At 41.8% G+C, this 21,478-nt stretch overlaps 1 protein-coding gene across 2 annotated transcripts in view; it reads left to right on the forward strand.

The window, feature by feature from the left end:
- The window catches only part of sgms1b (sphingomyelin synthase 1b), a 79,014-nt gene extending 57,907 nt beyond the window's left edge, over positions 1–21,107 (forward strand). For both annotated transcript variants that reach the window (XM_060939565.1, XM_060939566.1), the window contains exons 3-6: positions 90–207; positions 13,853–14,006; positions 14,352–14,518; positions 19,153–21,107. In XM_060939565.1, coding sequence (XP_060795548.1) covers positions 90–207; positions 13,853–14,006; positions 14,352–14,518; positions 19,153–19,326 — 613 coding nt within the window. In that variant the 3' untranslated portion in view covers positions 19,327–21,107. The remainder of the gene's footprint in view (positions 1–89; positions 208–13,852; positions 14,007–14,351; positions 14,519–19,152) is intronic.
- The last annotated feature ends 371 nt before the right edge of the window (positions 21,108–21,478 follow it).

Raw genomic sequence — 21,478 nt, forward strand, 5'->3', positions numbered from 1 at the left:
TGGACACTTTTTTTTTTTTTTTGAAGTCGCACATGTTTCTAAAAGGTATTGGACCACACTTTCTGGTGATATCAGTCTTTCCTTTGCAGGTCCATTGTTGGTCGGCGGTTCCTGTTCATTGTAGGGACTCTGTACCTGTATCGGTGTATCACCATGTACATCACTACTCTGCCTGTTCCAGGGATGCACTTTAAGTGTTCAGCTAAGGTATACGTTCTTTCAAAATGGATCCAAGAGTAATAATAGATCATTGTTTTTAACAGATTTTGCAAACCTGCTTAGGTAGCCAGTATTTTATGGCTAAATCTTCCTACATCTGAGGTAAAGGTTGTCCAATTTGGAAGGAAATCCAAGGTTTTGGCCAAATTTAAAGTGACCATCGAGAGTTCTTGTTGAAAGTAACCAAAAAAACAAAGGTTTATAAATATTAACTGTTTCAAACTAGCCTTTGCTTTAAGCCTTTGGGGTCGAGAGCTTCGCCGGCGAAGCTCGACAGGTTTAGAAATGAGTAGGTCATGTATTTAGATAAATATCTTGGCGAGTTTATCATACAAGCATGATAAACATATTGACAGAAACTTTGTACTTTACACTTTCCCATGTGCCCACTGCCAAATATTATAGTTTTTAAATTACCTAAATTAGATGAAATATAAAACTTGTCGGGGCGGCACGGTGGTGTAGTGGTTAGCGCTGTCGCCTCACAGCAAGAAGGTCCAGGTTCGAGCCCCGTGGCCGGCGAGGGCCTTTCTGTGTGGAGTTTGCATGTTCTCCCCGTGTCCGCGTGGGTTTCCTCCGGGTGCTCCGGTTTCCCCCACAGTCCAAAGACATGCAAGTTAGGTTAACTGGTGACTCTAAATTGACCGTAGGTGTGAATGTGAGTGTGAATGGTTGTCTGTGTCTATGTGTCAGCCCTGTGATGACCTGGCGACTTGTCCAGGGTGTACCCCGCCTTTCACCCGTAGTCAGCTGGGATAGACTCCAGCTTGCCTGCGACCCTGTAGAACAGGATAAAGCGGCTAGAGATAATGAGATGAGATAAAACTTGTCACCTTACTCAGTCACACTGGAGTTGGAGTGCTGAGCGTGCACTTGCACATTCATAAAAGACTATTCGCATGGTGATGGCATGATGATCAGTTTCACTTGTTCGGTTTTGATTGGTTTCTCTTTCGTAGTGGGAACGCCCACTGTAAACAGGATAAAATCTGTCAGCCATAGTTCAGGTTATTTGGAGATAAAACTTGTTGCGAGATGGCACGCGGATTTTATGCACTTCGGATGATTCAGGACAGCGATTCAATTCAATCTCGAGAACTGCGACACTGATGATAACCAGTGCCTTTTTTTTGCTTGTTTTTTTACTTCAACTCGATCCAGCTGAAGATCAACTTGAGTAAATGTAAATATTTCTTCTATTTACACTACCGTTCAAAAGTTTGGGGTCACCCAGACAATTTTGTGTTTTCCATGAAAAGTCACACTTTTATTTACCACCATAAGTTGTAAAATGAATAGAAAATATAGTCAAGACATTTTTCTGGCCATTTTGAGCATTTAATCGACCCCACAAATGTGATGCTCCAGAAACTCAATCTGCTCAAAGGAAGGTCAGTTTTATAGCTTCTCTAAAGAGCTAAACTGTTTTCAGCTGTGCTAACATGATTGTACAAGGGTTTTCTAATCATCCATTAGCCTTCTGAGGCAATGAGCAAACACATTGTACCATTAGAACACTGGAGTGAGAGTTGCTGGAAATGGGCCTCTATACACCTATGGAGATATTGCACCAAAAACCAGACATTTGCAGCTAGAATAGTCATTTACCACATTAGCAATGTATAGATTGTATTTCTGATTAGTTTAAAGTGATCTTCATTGAAAAGAACAGTGCTTTTCTTTCAAAAATAAGGACATTTCAAAGTGACCCCAAACTTTTGAACAGTAGTGTATTATGAGTGTATCGGTTGATATGTGTGTGCTGTAGTGTATACACAGGAAAAATGACTGAGCAGTTTTTCCAGAGTTAAAAACATTTTCCTCAGAAATAGTTAATTTTGCTCTATTTTGAGTTTAGAGAGTAAAATTTGGAGTTGGCCTGGGAGCAGAATTACAGACTAATTGTGTAACGGAGTAACAGAGTTGGTTGTGGCTCTGAACTGAGTAAAATAGTACAAGAGTTAATTTCAAGACACACTGAATAGAGTCAAATACGAAAATAAAGTCAAATACCAGATAAATGAAGCTGTTGTAAAAAGCAGTTTTAGAACTGTGTTGGAATGTGTGAAAAAAACATGACCTTACCCACTGGGACTTAATCTGATGGGATTAAGAGATGGCAGTGGGAGGGGTTTTCACTCTTCTCATTGAATGGAACGGAATTTTTTACCCTTCTCATTGAATACCCCTCCCACTGCCAACCCTTTATCCCAAAACAGTAGGACATAAATTATTTGATGGACAGTTAATTGTCCAAATCAGTGGAGCCGATTTAAGTTTTTGTGCTTGATACATTCCTAAGATTGAACAGAATCTCCTCAAGTGACCGAAACGGGTAATGGGCACAATGGGTAAGGTCATGTTTTTTTTTTTTCACACATTCCAACACAGTTCTAAAAAAGAAGAAAAGAAAGCACAACTTTATTCATCACACACTTGTGAAATTCCTCTCTGCATTTAACCCATCTGAAGCAGTGCACACACATACCCAGAGCCAGTGGCGTGCACAGATAGACACGAGGTGGTGATCAAGCACCTGCCCCTCTGCCCTCTGTCCAAAAAAGTGCCCTTTTGAATTTTTTTTTTTACAGTTTACTGAGGCCAATGTCGACATGATCTTTAAAAAAGCCGCGGCATTAAAAGCATGTGTGAAAATAATGTCCTGATGTGTGCCCCCTCCTCACACACACCGGACCTCTGTCTCTCTTGCTCTGTCACGTGAACAAGCGTGCAGTGCATTCAATGTGAGGTTGCAGCAGCATAGCGTCCTGGAAGCCACGGCCTTGTTGTAGCGCAGACAACACATCGGGCAGTCAGTCAGCTCTTCCCTTGCCCCACCAGCCAGGTAACACATGAATCGAGTGAAAATGTATTGTTTGCCCTCTAAGCCCAAGCTGTAATTATTTTGTCGTGAAGTAGCCCGTCGCATACAGAAACAACTGCACATAAGTATTATATTTTTTGCTAGACCATTTTCAGATTTAGGAAAACAAAAATTTCTTTTTCTATTTTGTTCAACTAGAGATTCCTGGCAAAGTCAAAAAGCCTTGATGTAATAAATTAACATTAAGTGGTTGTTTTACACCTTTAAAGGGCTGATGACACGAACATGACTCTATGCAATTTCTTAAATAAACTATACAACATGGCAAACATGTTAGATTTCTGTTATAATTACGTGAAAAGAAGCTGTTGTTACGCAAATATCCAACTTTTAATTGCACAGCGCAAGAAAACTGGGTCCATGGCTCGCGGCCATGTTGTGACGTCAGCGGGAGAACACGCTGCGGTTCACTGGCTGTTCTACTCTGGTTCTACTCAATGGAAATGGCGCATGAAAACGCCGGTGAACTCTCTAGTGCTAGCTCTTCCTCTTCTGGGAGTCTAGAATTGTGTTGATCTCTTCCGAATAGAATCTATGATAGCCTACCCTCTTTACCCTTTGCCTCTCGTTGCTAGGCGGCAGTTACATGAAAGCCGCAAGCTTTCACAAGCAAATACATGACTGATATCACGCCGACTTTATGATTACATTTATGATTATCATGTAGAATCTATAGCTCTACGTACCTTTATCTTATGTCGTTTCACAACACATGTTCTGACAGGAGGACTGTCTTTGGATCCGGCATAGCTACTAGTAGACCTCCTCCGGAATACTGGCAGTGTTGCCAGATTGGGAGGAATCCCGCCCAGTTGGGCGGTTTCAAGTGCATTTTGGTGGGTTTTGAACATATTTTGGGCTGGAAAACGTCAGCAGTATCTGGCAACAGATACTGCTGACGTTTTCCAGCCCAAAATATGTTCAAAACCCACCAAAATGCACTTTAAACCGCTCAACTGGGCGGGAAACCTCCCAATCTGGCAACACTGTGTAGGCACTGCTGATGGTAGTAACACACATTTGTGCTGAACTGAACACCCAAGAGATTCTTTTAAGCTGGGAAGGGTGTCAAAACAATCCAAATCGAAGTGTTCAGAGCACAGGACGGATGTTGGTGAGGGCTCCCACTTGTCACGAGTGCGCCTGACTTGCTTCACTCACTTCGCATGCAGCTCAGGATCTCTGGGAAACTTGAATAAACTTACCCCATCCTTGTAGGTTTTGGAGCAAAAGCCGGCAACACAACGCGAAGGCATAATAACTAATATATATATATATATATATATATATATATATATATATATATATATATATAATAATGTATAATAATAATACTAATAATGACAAACTGAACGCCTGTCGCATCAACAACAAACTGGTAAGTTAGGAGGAAGGTTCTTTCGCTGATGTCATATAGCTCCTCCTCCTCTTTCGTCTCCTGGGTGCTGCAGCCCCGTCAAATTTGCCCAAATAGCCGCGTTTTTTATCATAACTTGTAAAATAGGCGCCTTCGTGAATTAATATATGGATCATCGGGAATTACTTTTTATGTTATAAAACATCGCCAAAGATGTCAAAAACGTGTCATCAGCACTTTAAAAACTAAAACGGGTCAGTGGCGACCCGAACACAAGAAGAGGGTTAAATCTCAGACTTTTATAATAAGGTGTTCCACATGCGCAAAAAAGTGCCCTTTTTTCCCCCCAGAGCACTTGCCCCCCAAAATGTCTGTGCACGCCACTGCCCAGAGCAGTGGGCAAGGGCACCTCAGCCCAAGGCCATCCCATATTAACCTAACGATGCTGTAAAACTGCTATTTACAACATCTTCATTTATCTGTTGTTTTTTTAAAGTACAATCATGACGTACATACTACAGATATATTATTGTAGCTGAACTTGTGCTGAATACAAAAAAATTCATATGACTTTGAAAATACTGCTTAGATTTGTTGAAATTAATAAAATCGGAGCATGCCAAAATCGTTAGAGTGCCATAAAATACACTCACACCTCAGAGGGTTACTAATGTTTTGCGTGTCACGTTTATGTTCATAGGTTGTAAGGTTGTTGCTCGTTTTGTACCTACACTAGAGAATTATTGAGCCAATCAGTTTGGAAATTGAGTCACTTCTCGCAGTGATTTCAGTCTGACCATAAATGATTATGTTCTCATATTATCCTGTGGGATGAGGTGTGTAAAATTCAACCGCAACCTCTCTGATCTGCTCCAAGTCCAATCCCAATTTAAAATGTTCAGTACTTAACTTCAGACTTCCACATCCTGGCTTAAGTAAAAACGCACTCTTGATATCGAGTGTCAAAGAGCGATATCCAGTGACTGCCAAACTGAACTGTCATAATGTTTGTTTTGGTCTGAAGTCATGTTTGTTCATGAAAAATTAACAAGAGATGAGAGATTCATGACTGATGCCACGTTTTGAGAGTTGGGAACATTGTCCGGGACTCTTTTGCGACCACAGTCTGAAGTCTTGACCCAAAAAATGACACTTGTCAGTACTGAGAGTGATACTGAAATGAAAACTTTTGAATATTAATCAGTCAGGGATGTCTTAAAGTGCTGATGACACGTTTTTGACATCTTTGGCGATGTTTTATAATATAAAAAGTAATTCCCGATGATCCATATATTAATTCACGAAGGCGCCTATTTTACAAGTTATGATAAAAAACGCGGCTATTTGGGCAAATTTGACGGGGCTGCAGCACCCAGGAGACGAAAGAGGAGGAGGAGCTATATGACATCAGCGAAAGAACCTTCCTCCTAACTTACCAGTTTGTTGTTGATGCGACAGGTGTTCAGTTTGTCATTATTAGTATTATTATTATATAATATTATATATATATATATATATATATATATATATATATATATATTAGTTATTATGCCTTCGTGTTGTGTTGCCGGCTTTTGCTCCAAAACCCACAAGGATGGGGTAAGTTTATTCAAGTTTCCCAGAGATCCCGAGCTGCATGCAAAGTGGGTGAAGCAAGTCAGGCAGTATCTGTTGCCAGATACTGCTGAAGTTTTCCAGCCCAAAATATGTTCAAAACCCACCAAAATGCACTTGAAACCGACCAACTGGGCGGGATTCCTCCCAATCTGGCAACACTGCCAGTATTCTGGAGGGGGTCTACTAGTAGCTATGCCGGATCCAAAGACAGTCCTCCTGTCAGAACATGTGTTGTGAAACGACATAAGATAAAGGTATGTACAGCTATAGATTCTACATGATAATCATAAATGTAATCATAAAGTCGGCGTGATATCAGTCATGTATTTGCTTGTGAAAGCTTGCGGCTTTCATGTAACTGCCGCCTAGCAACGAGAGGCAAAGGGTAAAGAGGGTAGGCTATCATAGATTCTATTCGGAAGAGATCAACACAATTCTAGACTCCCAGAAGAGGAAGAGCTAGCACTAGAGAGTTCACCGGCGTTTTCATGCGCCATTTCCATTGAGTAGAACCAGAGTAGAACAGCCAGTGAACCGCAGCGTGTTCTCCCGCTGACGTCACAACATGGCCGCGAGCCACGGACCCAGTTTTCTTGCACTGTGCAATTAAAAGTTGGATATTTACGTAACAACAGCTTCTTTTCACGTAATTATAACAGAAATCTAACATGTTTGCCATGTTGTATAGTTTATTTAAGAAATTGCATAGAGTCATGTTCGTGTCATCAGCCCTTTAAAACATTGGCTGTGTTCCAAACAGAAAGTTGTTGCTTCGCTGCCATAATAGACAGGTGTCTAATAAGGCACGACTTTTGACTGAAGGCATCTTCTCAGGACGTTTCAGGACGGCATTTATGGTAACGTGTGACGTCAACACACCGTGTAACTAAACCAGAGTTAGCTAGTTGGCTAACCGATGCCTCACAAACCATATCAGACATATTTATTTGGTTACGCTCACAGGGTTATATCATCGGACTATAGTTTTTTTTATTTTTATTTCGGAAGTTTTTCAAAAATCAAAGTGAAAAAACTTACACTAACCGGACACTTTATTAGGAACACCATCCACCTGCTGTTTTCATACAGTTCTCTAATCAGCCGATCCCTTGACAGCAGCACAATACATAAAATCATGCAGCTGCAAATCAAGAGCTTCAGTTAATGTTCACTTCAAACATCAGGATGGGAAAAATTGTGATTTCAAAGTGTGACTTTCTTTCACTGTGGTATGAGTGTTGGTTTGAGCCAGATGGAATGGTTGAGTATTTCAGAAACTGCTGATCCCCCAGGGTTTTCACACACAACAGTCTCTAGAGTTTACACAGAATGGTGTGAAAAACAAAAAAACATCGCGTGAGTGCCAGTTCTGTGGGTGGAAACAAATGCCTTGTTGATAAGAGAGGTCAGAGGAAAACGGAAAGATTGGTCTGGGGCCCCCCCCCAGGAAGGATACAGTAACTCATAGCAACTTTTTACAACCATGGTGAACAGAAAAGCATCTCAGTATGCAATGAATGCACTGTGTTTTATATTTAGAGTGTCTTGCAAAATATTAATCCTCCTTGGTGTTTGTCCTGTTTTGTCGCATTACAAGCTGGCATTAAAATTTTATTTTTGGAGGGTTAGCACCATTTGATTTACACAGCATGCCTACCACTTTAAAGGCGAAAATTGTTTTATTGTGATACAAACAATAATTAAGATGGGGGGGGGGAACAGAAATCTGGAATGTGCATAGGTATTCACTCCCTCAAAGTCAATACTTTGTAGAGCCACCTTTTGCTACAATTACAGCTGCAAGTCTCTTGGGGTAAGTCTCTATTAGCTTAGCACATCTAGCCACTGGAATTTTTGCCCATTCCTCAAGGCAAAACTGCTCAAACTCCTTCAAGTTAGATGGTTTGCGTTGATGTACAGCAATTTTCAAGTTATGCCACAGATTCTCAATTGGATTAAGATCTGGGCTTTGATTAGGCCATTCCAAGACATTTAAATGTTTCCCTTTAAACCACTCGAGTGTAGCTTTAGCAGTATGTTTAGGGTCATTGTTCTGCTGGAACATGAACCTTCATCCCAGTCTCAAACCTCTGGCCGACTCAAACAGGTTTTCCTCCAGAATTGCCCTGTATTTAGTGCCATCCATCTTTCCTTCAGTCCTGACCAGCTCACCTGTCCCTGCAGATGAAAAACATCCCCACAGCATGATGCTGCCACCACCATGCTTCACTGTAGGGATGGTGTTCTCAGGGTGTTGGGTTTGCACCACACATGGCATTTCCCATGATGGCCAAAAAGTTCAATTTTAGTCTCATTTGACCAGAGAATCTTCTTCCATGTGTTTGGGGAATCTGCCACATGCTATTGGGCAAACTCCAAACGTGTTTTCTTTAGCAGTGACCTTTTTTTCTGGCCACTCTTCCCTAAAGCCCCACTCTGTGGAGTGTACGGCTTAAAGTGACCTTATGGACAGATACTCCCATCTCCACTGTGGATCTTTGCAGCTCCTTCACTGTTATCTTTGGTGTCTTTGTTGCATCTCTGATTAATGCCCTCCTTGTATGGTGGGCAGGGCCTTCTCTTGTCAGGTTTGTAGTGGTGACATATTATTTCCATTTTGCTATAATGGATTTAATGGTGCTCCCTGGGATATTCAAAGTTTGGGATATTTTTTAAGAACCCAACCCTGATCTATACTTCTCCACAACTTTGTCTCTGACCTGTTTGGAGGCTCCTTGGTTTTCATGTTGCTTGCTTTGTAGTGTTGCAGAGTCAGGGTCCTTCCAGAACAGGTTGATTTATACAGACATCATGTGACACTTTGATTGCACACAGGTGGATCTTAATCAACTAATTATGTGACTTATGAAGCGAATTGGTTGGACCAGCTCTTATTTAGGGGTTTCATACGAAAGGGGGTGAATACTTCTGCACACTCCAGATTTCTGTTTTTTTTTCATCTTAATTATTGTTTGTGTCACAATAAAACAACAATTTTCACCTTTGAAGTGGCAGGCATGTTGTGTAAATCAAATGGTGCTAACCCCCTAAAAATCCATTTATTTCCTGCTTGTAACGCGACAAAACAGGACAAACACCAAGGGGGATGAATACTTTTGCAAGACACTGTAGCTCTGTTTTATAACAATGGCTATGAAAAATTCCACACGTACAGTATGTGTTGATGTACGTATGCTACTTGCTTTGTTTTTTTTTACATTGGTTGGTTTGGACTGAGATTTTATGTCCTAGCCATCTTTGCTGCAATGTTGCTTGCTGCTGCGTGCTGCTAGAAGTGAACTTTTCATGTTGAGTTGTGTGTTGTAAAATGTTTGCTTTGGTTTGGTCCCCCCCCGGTTATTTGTACTGTAGAAGGATGCTGTAGTTCCTCTTCTTTGATTGTCATCTACTTCCTTGTGACAAAACACACACACATCCCATAACTTCACATGGTAGCGGATGATGATATTGAAGCATCTTTTACGAGTAAATCAGCATGGAAATCTCGGTATTGAGGCATTCGTAGAGATATTATATCTTGGGTCTGTTAGGTTTTTCAGCATCGGTCAGGGTTGTATAAATCTAGGATTGTATAAATCATGCTTTTTACTGTTTCTCATTTCCAACAGTGAAGAAAATCCTAGTCAGGTTAAATTTATCGGAATAATGAAAATGGTACTTGTTGATTTAACTGGATGATTGGAAAATGAACTCTTTGCAGAAATGAGAAACACAAGGTCAGAAGCTGACGCAAATTAAACATGTTGCACAATGACAAATCACCAAAGTCGTTTCATGTTTTGCAAAGAGGACCATTTATTGGAACCTCAAGGCAGTTTAGCTCGTGCAGTTCTCCATTTCTGAATCCTGTTCCAGGCTACATGCTTTGAAGCTGGTCGAGAGACTCACAGCAGCATATTTTAACTTTTCAATCTGTCTTTTGATTTGGTTTATGGCACAGTGTCACTGAAAAAAACCCCCACAACCAGTAGCTCTAAGCAAAGAAGTTGCAAGACGAAGGAGAATGAGTAATAAAGAAATGAGATGATTGTTTGGAGTGCGACTGTGTTGCCATGGTGCGACCCCTCCCTGGCAAGTGTGTCTGTTTGTGTGAGTGAGTCAGTGGGGGGTGGGGTAGAGATGCGGTGGGGGTGGGAACCTGGGGGCACACGCCCACTACATGGGACAGGAAGTGCTTATTACACAGTCTGGAGGGAAGCATTTGTCACCAGCTGTGCCAAGCAGGGTGCCCTTTGTGTGTCAGATCCTGCTTTCCTGTTGAGTGCAGTGGGGGGGGGGGGGGCAGAGAGAGAGAGAGAGACAGGGGAGAAAGAGAGGGACAGAGAGAGAGGGAGAGAAAGAGAGAGAGGGAGGGGAAGGGGGAGAGAGGAAGAGAAAGAGCTAGGGAGAGAGGGACAGGGGGGAGAGGGAGAAAGGGACAGACGGGGATAAATGGGGGAGAGAGAGAGGCAGATAAAGGGGGAAGAAAGAGAGGGGAGAGGGACAGAGAGAAAGAGACGGAGGGGGAGAAAGAGAGAGGGGAGGGGGAGAGAGGGAGAGAAAGAGCAAGGGAGAGGGACAGAGAGGAGTGGGGGAGGGGGATAAATGGGGAGAGGGGGTGAGACAGAGAGAAAGGGAGAGGGAGGAAGGGGGAGAGGGAGCAAGAGGGAAGGGGAAAGAGCAAAGGAGAGGGAGAGAGGAATGGGGAGAGGGACAGAGGAGCAGGGGGAGGTGGATAAATGGGGAGAGGGCGAGACGGGGAAGGGGAGTGAGAGAAGTGGGTAAGAAAGAGAGATGGGGAGAGGGACAGAGAGAGAGAGGGAAGGAGAGTTAGAAAGGAGGGAGAGAGGGACAGAGAGGAGTGGGGGGATAAATGGGGGAAAGAGAGGGAAGGAGAGGGGGAGCGAGGGATGGGGAGCAAGAGAGAGGGAGAGAAAGAAAGGGGGAAGAAAGAGAGGGGGAGAGAGACAGAGAGAAAGCGGGAGGAGGAGGGGGAGAGAGGAGCAGAGAGGGGGACAGAGAGAGAGACAGAAACAAAGAGAAAGAAAAAGAGACAAAGACCCCGTCCACACGTAGCCGGGTATCTGCTAAATCGAAGATATTTTTCTACGTTTTGGCCTGTCATCCACATGAAAACACATCAAAAACGAATATTTAAAAAAACTCCGGGCAAAGTGAAGATTTTTGAAAACTCCGTGTATGCCTTTTCGTGTAGACAGAGATAACCGGAGTTTTGCGTTTTAGAACGTCACAATCTGCGCCAAAAAAATGACAACAAATCTGCCCTGACGTCAGACGTGCGACCTTTGTTTACTGCAGAAGCCAGATTATAAGCATGGACAGAGTAATGGATCGGAGTAGTGCCTTGAAAGCGTTAATTATTGTGCAGGTGTTATTTACATGTTTAATTTTAGAAGCCCAACTACTGACAAGATTCCCAATCAACGTTTTCTTGCGTCTTTTGAAGTTTATACTCCAAAATTGTGTTTAGAAGCAATTCTGTCTCCGAGTCTGTCCAGACGAACGAGCTTGGCGCCATGTTTTATGTTTAGGCGGAAGTGACGCCAACAGAGGGCTATTCTGATGTGATTAGGGGGTAGGATTTGGGGAAATAATGCCATCTACAGGTTTGGAATGCTTATGAACGTGATTGAAAACGCAGATGTTCGGTTATGTGTGGAAGGGATTTTTTTCGAAGACGAGGTGGTGTGGATAAAACATTTTTATAAACGGGGGGGGGAATGTTCGGTTTTAAAAATACCCGGCTACGTGTGTACATGGCCAAAGACAGGGGGATAAATAAATAAATGTAATGTAAACACAAACCCAGTAAGGGCTTTTTTTTTTAACAGTATCATTTCCTTCTACAGAATATCAGTTTGTATTACAATGAGGGACTCCACAGCCACAGTACGACTGAATTCTCAAATCTGATTCGCCAGAAGGTATTGATTACTTTTCTGTAAAAGCAGCTCTGACAGTAGTTCCAGCTGCAAGGCAAAGCACAGTTCACATTAATACACTCGTTCTCGAACACATTATCGTTTCTATAGCAGCTTATTAGAAAGGTAGTTATTGAAGGCGGAGGCTCCACATGAACAGGATTATAAACCTGCATAACTGTTGATGTACAGACATTTTCTATGAGGAGGTGTTTGTTTAACTCTTTGGAAAGAGTCTCCAGTGTCGCTGCCTTGTAACATCCAGAGATGAAGCCCTAAAGTTTTCCACCATGGAAAAGTGTTCAGGTCGGAGGAGTTTACAGTTTTCCAGTAACATAATAAGCTGCATTATTTTGTCTGACCTTCAAGAAAAAGAAGAAGAGAGACTGGTGAGGGGGTTGTTTGTTTAAGGAACTAACTTGTTTCGTAGCGGTTCAACAACATTAAAATTAATTAAGTTATTCCATGAAATCGAGTCGTACATGAGCTGACGAGCATGTACAACGAGATTGAGTGGAATAACTGTTTTATTCTCTCCACATTTACTGGATTTTGAGAAACAGAGCATTTTTATTTTTAGCAAATTCGATAAAAAAAAAACTTTATACAAAACGTCTGACAAAATCATTTCCGCTTAGAATGTAAATAAAGTGGTGAAATGACGGTCGCAATTTGTGATAAATGCTATAATAATAATAATAATCTCATCTCATTATCTGTAGCTGCTTTATCCTGTTCTACAAGGTCGCAGGCAAGCTGGAGCCTAGCCCAGCTGACTACGGGCGAAAGGCGGGGTACACCCTGGACAAGTCGCCAGGTCATCACAGGGCTGACACACAGACGCAGACAACCATTCACACTCACATTCACACCTACGGTCAATTTAGAGTCACCCGTTAACCTAACCTGCATGTCTTTGGACTGTGGGGGAAACCGGAGCACCCGGAGGAAACCCACGCGGACACGGGGAGAACATGCAAACTCCGCACAGAAAGGCTCTCGCCGGCCACGGGGCTCGAACCCGGACCTTCTTGCTGTGAGGCACCGTGCCGCCCTATAATAATAATAATAATAATAATAATAATAATTTCTTGAAAAATAAAAAAAGATATTTTCTTACCATCAAATGCTTTTATTCTATATTTTGTTGCTTTTTTTTGGGGGGGGGGTTGTTTTCAAGTACAGTTTTTATTTCATCCTCCGTTGGTTCAGCAACACACTCCATTTTGTTTTTCTCTACTCACGGTAGATATCCTAGTAGTAGAGGAGCCAGTCAGACCACGCGATTGCTCATATCCAGTGACTGTGGCTAGAATAAATGCAATTATAATGAACTAGAAGGGCAGTCAGTAGAGTGTATACCTTCGCCAAGCTACGTATCAACATTAGGTTCAAGTGATTTTGATTTTAAAGCTGTCCACCAAATTTCATCAAAATCCATTCACTACTTTTGAGTTACGTTGGGAAAAGACAAAAGAAAATCCTGGCTCTACATACATATCCGGATTTGCATCAAAATCTAATCAATGGTTCCTTGGCCCATGACCCACCTTTCCTCCAAATTTCATCAAAATGTGTTCACTATTTTTTGAGTTACATTGGGAACAAACAAACAAACGGAGGTGGAAACATGGCCTCCTCCAGCACAGCTGGTGGGGGTAATAAAATGTGACATGTTCTTCTTTCATAAATAAGCAAATGTTCGTGTTTGGGGAAGTGTGAAGTTGTAAAACACTTGTTCCAAACTTTCTGCTGTAGTTGCAAATCACACTGGTTGTGTTAGACTGCAGATATTCAAGGCTGGATTTCTCATTCTTCTTTTCTGTGCCATAGCTGCATGGAGATTGGCAGTCCCAGATGTGGCGGGTGATGAAGATGCTTGCCGGAGGAGGTTTGACCATCACTGGCTCTCATCACATGTGTGGGGACTACCTGTACAGCGGCCACACGGTCATGCTGACCCTCACCTATCTCTTCATTAAAGAGTGTAAGGAGTCATTCCCAATTCTCGAAACTCAGTTCGGCCAACAGCGCCACCTTGTGTTAGACTTCAGCACATACACTGGAACATAGGCCATATACATCACTTTGCATCGAAATGTTTTCATACAAATGTTAGCAAAAAAGATAGAAGGAATGAAGAGAGAGACACTTCTTTATTGTTTGGTCACTTTTCCACCTCAGCCTCAGATCATTTAGGTTTCCTTATGGACGTAACAACACGGAAGCCTTCCATAAGGGCTTTATTTTATTTTTTTGGGGGGAAAAACGCATAGAAAGAAGTGCAGTTGCACTGATATGAAACACTTCCCCTCCATTTTGTGTGTCTTAGACTCTCCGAGGCGCTTCTGGTGCTATCACTGGGCGTGTGGGACGCTGTGCATCGTTGGCGTGTTCTGCATCCTTCTCGCTCATGATCACTACACCATAGATGTCATCATTGCCTACTTCATCACCACACGCCTTTTCTGGTGCTACCATACCATGGCTAATCAGTCAGTAAGTAAACTTCAACAGGAATTTGTTTATACAGAGATGCAGTATCTGACACACAATATTGTTATAATGGATGCTTAAAAACACCATGATGCATCAGTATTCCAGGGTTCCCATGGGTCATGGAAATCTGTGGTTGGTAGAAGAGAGCAACTGGACTTGCTTGAAAAGTCTTGAAGACGTTTCGCCTCTCGTCCGAAAGGCATCCTCAGTTCTGTCTGTCTAATAGGGAGTATCAAGTATTTATCCTCTCATGGATCATCATAGAATCCGAATCAGAATGCTGATGGCTGCATTGTAGGTGGCTGATAGATGTCATAGACACCCACCTCTGTTCAGTGATGGTCGTTCCAGGTTGACAAAAATGAACGATCCTCTCTGGCTAAGATGTCTGCCAGTTTTCTGGAAGTCCTCTCATACTCCCGCACCAGTCGAAGGGAACTCATCCCAAAGTGCGTAGAAACATATCTGTGAAGATACTCAGTCATCCAGGTACATAGTAATCTGTGGTTGGTAGAAGAGAGCAACTGGACTTGCTTGAAAAGTCTTGAAGACGTTTCGCCTCTTGTCTGAAAGGCAGATTACTATGTACCTGGATGACTGAGTATCTTCACAGACATGGGTCATGGAGTTTAAAAAAAAAAAAAAGTCAGGGGATTTGATCATTTTTGGCCTAAGTCATGGACTATCAGGGAATTTCTTTGTTAACAGGTTCAATTTTTCGTTTATCAAAATGTACTGTTTTCCAACGAGTAGTTTCTTTCTTTTTTTTTTTTTGAGTTTTTATCCCCCACTGGCCGAAAGGCCCAAAGGGGGATTATGTTGTGGCGATGTCCGTCCGTCCAGCCATCCAGCCATCCATCCGTCCATCCATCCAAGGAAAGGGTATTCTCCTTCTGAAATCAACTCCTCTCACAGTTTGTAGAGGAATTTCACCAAACTTGGCAAAAGGCTTTGTTATATGACAGTTATACGCATATTTAAATTTCGTTTAATTTGGGCAGATTTTACCAGAGTTGTGGCCTTTGATTAACAACCTTGTACTTTCATAATTTCATGAAGATGTGCTTGCCTTCTGACATCAACTCCTCTCTCAATTTTTTGACAAATTTCTCAAAGCTTGGCAAAACGCCTTGTTAGATGACAGTAATACGCATACCTCATCTCATCTCATTATCTCTAGCTGCTTTATCCTGTTCTACAGGGTCGCAGGCAAGCTGGAGCCTATCCCAGCTGACTACGGGCGAAAGGCGGGGTACACCCTGGACAAGTCGCCAGGTCATCACAGGGCTGACACATAGACACAGACAACCATTCACACTCACATTCACACCTACGGTCAATTTAGAGTCACCAGTTAACCTAACCTGTATGTCTTTGGACTGTGGGGGAAACCGGAGCACCCGGAGGAAACCCACGGGGAGAACATGCAAACTCCGCACAGAAAGGCCCTCGCCGGCCACGGGGCTCGAACCCGGACCTTCTTGCTGTGAGGCGACAGCGCTAACCACTACACCACCGTGCCACCCGGTAATACGCATACTGCAATTTAATTTCGTTTGTGAAAATTTTCCCAGAGTTTTGACTCTTGATTAAATAACTTGTACTTTGACAATTTCATGAGGGTGTACGTTCTTCTGAAATCAACTCCTCTCACAATTTGTGGAGGAATTTCACCAAACTTGGCTGAAGACTTTGTTATATAAAAGTTATACGCATATTGAAATTTCGTTTAATTTGGGCAGATTTTACCCGAGTTATGCCCTCGATTATTAACAGACTTGTACTTTGGCAATTTCATCAAGGTGTGCTTGCCTTCTGAAATCAACTTCCCTCACAATTTTTATCCCCCGCTGGCTGAAAGGCCTGAAGGGGGATTATGTCGCGGCGATGTCCATCTGTCCGTCCCGGGAAGGGTGCTCACCTTCTGAAATCAACTCCTCTCACAATTTGTGGAGGAATTTCACAAAACTTGGCAGGATTCTTTGTTATATGTCGGTAATACGCATATTGCAATTTCGTTCAATTCAGTCGCTTTTTACCAGAGTTATGGCCTAGTTTCCAGCGGGGGATATTGTGCTCTCAGAGCACTCTTGTTTCACTGTGTTTAAGCAATGAAACTTTACATTTTGTCCTGAAAACATCTGTGAACTAGTAAATAAAGGCCACAGATTGATGAGTTTAAAGAACTGTGGCTGGTTTTTGTCTGCTCGGCACAAAGGCAGCCTGTTCCTCCGTTCATTATTCAGCCTTTTAGTCAGTCAGAGTCAGGAAAGAGTCAGGGAATTTGACATTTGGCTGCGAGTGGGAACCCTGCTATTCATTCCTCCATTACACTGTGAACAATAATTTAACGCTTATTTTCAGTGTCATGAACACATTCTATTTTTCAGTTTAAGTTCACATTTTAGTATCGTATGTCAACAAATTATTTAACAATTGTTCATGGAGCCTGAGGTGGATAATTGTTTTAGTATAAATACACATGGTTATTTTTTAAAAAATCGTATTAAAAATATGTATTTCAAACTTCAGAAGTGGCATGCAAATGTAATAAAGGTGCGCACAGACTTGTCACTCATCTGCACCGACTCACAGAAAATACTTTGTTTTGAAATAGATAAAATAAATCACAATTTCACCTTCCCTTTGAATAGTTTTAGACTAAACTTCGTAGCATCTTTAGTGCTTTTAGGAACAGCATTTCCTTTCATCATTTGTAATTCTTCCTCACTTACGGTGATGAAGCGATCGGGCGCCATTTTGCAGAGTCGCTTGAGGTGATTATCGAGAAATAATCTGAATTTCTCGACCAATCAGTGCATAGGATTTTCTATAATTGCCTGTGTATTTATACTAAATGAAAATGATCCCTAAATCACATGTAATTCCTTTTTTTTAATATTAATAAATACAGCATGTGTAACGTTAACAAAAGAACAAACAACTTTCCTGATGGTTTGATTTATTGGTTTATTAATAAAAAGTAATATTAAAATTAGTGTTCATACCATCAGTGAGTGAAAAGAATCCCATAGTGAACAAGATAGACCATGCAAACAAGATAAAACACCTTAATTTGACATGTTTGTGGTTGGTAAAATAGGAGCAAATTTAAATTTTTATACGTGGAGTTCAGTAACTTAACATTTGGGAACATGTTGCTGTAAATTTTCTTTTTTTTTTTTTGCTAATTTGTGGATTTGTTTTTAGTCATCAATTTGATAAACTGAAAATTAGAGTTCCAGTATGTATGGAGTATTAATGATGTATTATGATATGGTGTATACCAGTGTTGTAGTCAAGTCACTAAACCTCAAGTCCGAGTCCAGTCTCGAGTTCCCAGTGTTCAAGTCCGAGTCAAGTCCAAGTCTCATCTCATCTTCTCTAGCCGCTTTATCCTGTTCTACAGGGTTGCAGGCAAGCTGGAGCCTATCCCAGCTGACTACGGGCGAAAGGCGGGGTACACCCTGGACAAGTCGCCAGGTCATCACAGGGCTGACACATAGACACAGACAACCATTCACACTCACATTCACACCTACGGTCAATTTAGAGTCACCAGTTAACCTAACCTGCATGTCTTTGGACTGTGGGGGAAACCGGAGCACCCAGAGGAAACCCACGCGGACACGGGGAGAACATGCAAACTCCACACAGAAAGGCCCTCGCCGGCCACAGGGCTCGAACCCGGACCTTCTTGCTGTGAGGCGACAGCGCTAACCACTACACCACCGTGCCGCCCGCCAAGTCCAAGTCATTTCAGAAAATTTTGAGTCGAGTCCAAGAACAAGATTCTAACTGCACCATTTGATGGTGGCTGTTTTAACGGCATTCCTGAACATGACGTATGAACAGGTGAATGTGCTTCTCTTTATCAGGGAGTGTGAAGTATTCTGTCAGAGATGGTTGGGAGATGGATGTAAGTGCAGAAGGTGTGTTTATTAATGCAAGTGAAGACAGGTAAACAATCCAGAATGGCAGGCAAAGTCGTAAAACAGCAAAACGGGCAATAGGTCGAGCGAGACACAAACAGACTATCGTAGACTCGGCAGAATCAAAGACGAGAAACAGGAAATCAGGGATAAGGAAATAAGGCTCGGTAAAGTGTCAGCAACGCAATTCAATACTTCGCAAAGTAAGTGTGTTTTCATGGTTTTTATATAGCTGACTGTGCCTTAATCCTGTGCAGGTGCGAGTCGTTTACGGCGCACACGTAAGAGTCTATTTGATGCACGCACCAAGGCGCGCAGGTGTGACACACTTGCACAAAATTAGTACAAAAATTAATGTAAATATAAATATGCCAAATTATTATGGCATGTTACAAAAAAATAAAGAAAAAAATCAGAGTCCTCGTCTCCAATTTACGAGTCCAAATCATCAGTGCTCAAGTCCAAGTCGAGTCACAAGTCGGACTCGAATCCGAGTCCTGGACTCGAGTACTACAAGCCTAGTGTATACAAGTCTTATGTATAATGTATTACTGATATTTATTGTTTAATGTTAACTAATGCAGTAAATGATGTTAAGGTAAAGTGTTACTGTTTGTTTTTGTTTTTTTTAAATACTGGCTGCAAGTGTATGCGTGAACTTGATCTTTATTAATGAACCCAAACCCTTTTCTGATTGTGCAGGAACTCAAAGCAGCGTCTCCAAGCAACTTCCTGTCACGTGTGTGGTGGTATTGGGTTTTGCAGTATCTGGAGCGGAACGTGCAAGGCGTTGTCCCTCGCAGCTACCACGTCCCGTTTTCATGGCGATCAGTACAGTGGGGCACGGTGAAGTACACCAGGATCGACTCTGACTGATCGTAAAAGCTCAACCTGAAGAGCGAGACTCTTAAAGACTTTCCTTAAGTGCCAGATCATGTGACAGACCAAGCCAATCCCTTTAGTGCTCAGCTGCAAGGCGCACCGGTCCATCTGACTTTCCAAACTTCATCCAAAGCATTTCATTCCTCACCCACTACCTGCATTCCTTCCGCATTTCAGACCTAATGCATTATGGGATGCGTGGTGTGTAGTACCCAGGGCTAGAGCGAATAACAAATGCCTTTAGCACGTACTGTAGCACCTGCCAAATGTCATCACGTGATGTTTAACAAATCGCTAATTTGGTACATGGTCTGCCTCTGTCTGTTACTTGAACATGCAGTAAAGTGAACCAGATACAGAGATTTCCATTTGCTTACAGACTGAGCCATTTTGCCATGTTTTAATAAAAGACTGGCCTACTTGAGAGAGTGGAATCGAGTTTACCCAGTCAGCGGGTTTTTCCAGACTGTTCGCTTCACCCAAGTGTAGAAGTGTCCCTTTAACTGAAAATCCGATAGTTTATTATTTTTTTCTTCCTTTCAGAAAACGACATGCAGGGAAGCAGATGTTTGAAGAGAAGTGTAGTTTTGTAGCTACCCACTTAAAATGTGCTTTCGATAAGAATAGCGATTTATTTTTCAGAGTAAATCTGTCATGTTTTTTTTACATGCACAGCAAAAGGAGACAAAAAAGACTGTTTGCTTTTGGTGATACGAACTTCCTCAGTGCCTTTCATACCAGGATTGGACAGTGATCCTATGGTTTGTATGTGTGTGGTTTTTATTTTTTATTTTTGGCATCTCAGTGGTATATTAATGTTGATAAGAGCCTTGAAATCAAGGCAGAAATCCCCAGTACTACACGAAGCATGAGACTGCAGCAGCTTTTAAACACTGAAACCACTTCCTTGTGTAATATTTAGGTTGGAGGCAAAATCTGGCGCGAAATTCTAAAAGGAAACACGAGACGTCATAAACGTCTATTGATGGGAAGTGGAAAGGTATTAATACTGTATATGTTAGTATTATTTCTTTGGTAAATTGGTATAACTGCAAGGTTGCAGTGTCTTTGTTTGCGTCAACCTAAAATTGACATTCAGAGCAGTTGTTCATAGACATGCAGTGTATGAGGAAAAATATAAAATGATTAAGATGTACTATCTTTATTTGTTCTCAATTTTTATCAGCAAAGCGTATTTGGTTTTAGGAAATACCCAAAACTTAGCATGCTCTATAAATAATTTTTACCAAATTTGTCTCTTTTCAACCATTAATGACCACCAAGACAGTGTCTATAATCAGTTTTGTTGTTGTTGTTATTATTATTGTTGTATGAAATTTATTTATTATCATATCTCTTGAAGTATTCCATGCAATGGAATATGGAAGCACATTTCATTTGTCTAAGACAAATGGCTTTGTCTTTGCTGGTTCTGCTTTCATACCCTACAGTCGGATAGGAGAGTAGTTTCAATGTCTTTGTGCATTGATGACTTGGGAGCGTGTTCGATCAGGTCCACCCCGTCCAGTGTAGTTCATGAGCCAGATCCTACTTTGTTCATAAGCTGATAACAATGAATGAGCTGTCCTGTACAACACATCATAAGAAAAGCTGCTAACACTTTATATATTTTTTTTTTTTGCCAAATAAATGACAACCATTAGCACACAACTAAAATGATTCCGAAGTTGTTGTGGTTATTTCGAAACACTTTTGTGTCTGAATGAATATCTCTAACCATGCAGTGCCTTCGAAAAGATTGTGGGTGGGGTTAAAGGAACAGTCCACCGTACTTCCATAATGAAATATGCTCTTATCTGAATTGAGACGAGCTGCTCCGTACCTCTCCGAGCTTTGCGCGACCTCCCAGTCAGTCAGACGCAGTCAGACGCGCTGTCACTCCTGTTAGCAATGTAGCTAGGCTCAGTATGGCCAATGGTATTTTTTGGGGCTGTAGTTAGATGCGACCAAACTCTTCTGCGTTTTTCCTGTTTACATAGGTTTATATGACCAGTGACATGAAACAAGTTCAGTTACACAGATTGAAATGTAGCGATTTTCTATGCTATGGAAAGTCCGCACTATAATGACAGGCGTACTAACACCTTCTGCGCGCTTCGGCAGCGCATTGATACGGAGCTCAGAT

The sequence above is a fragment of the Neoarius graeffei genome, chromosome 14, assembly GCF_027579695.1.
Source record: "Neoarius graeffei isolate fNeoGra1 chromosome 14, fNeoGra1.pri, whole genome shotgun sequence".
Lineage (NCBI taxonomy): Eukaryota > Metazoa > Chordata > Actinopteri > Siluriformes > Ariidae > Neoarius > Neoarius graeffei.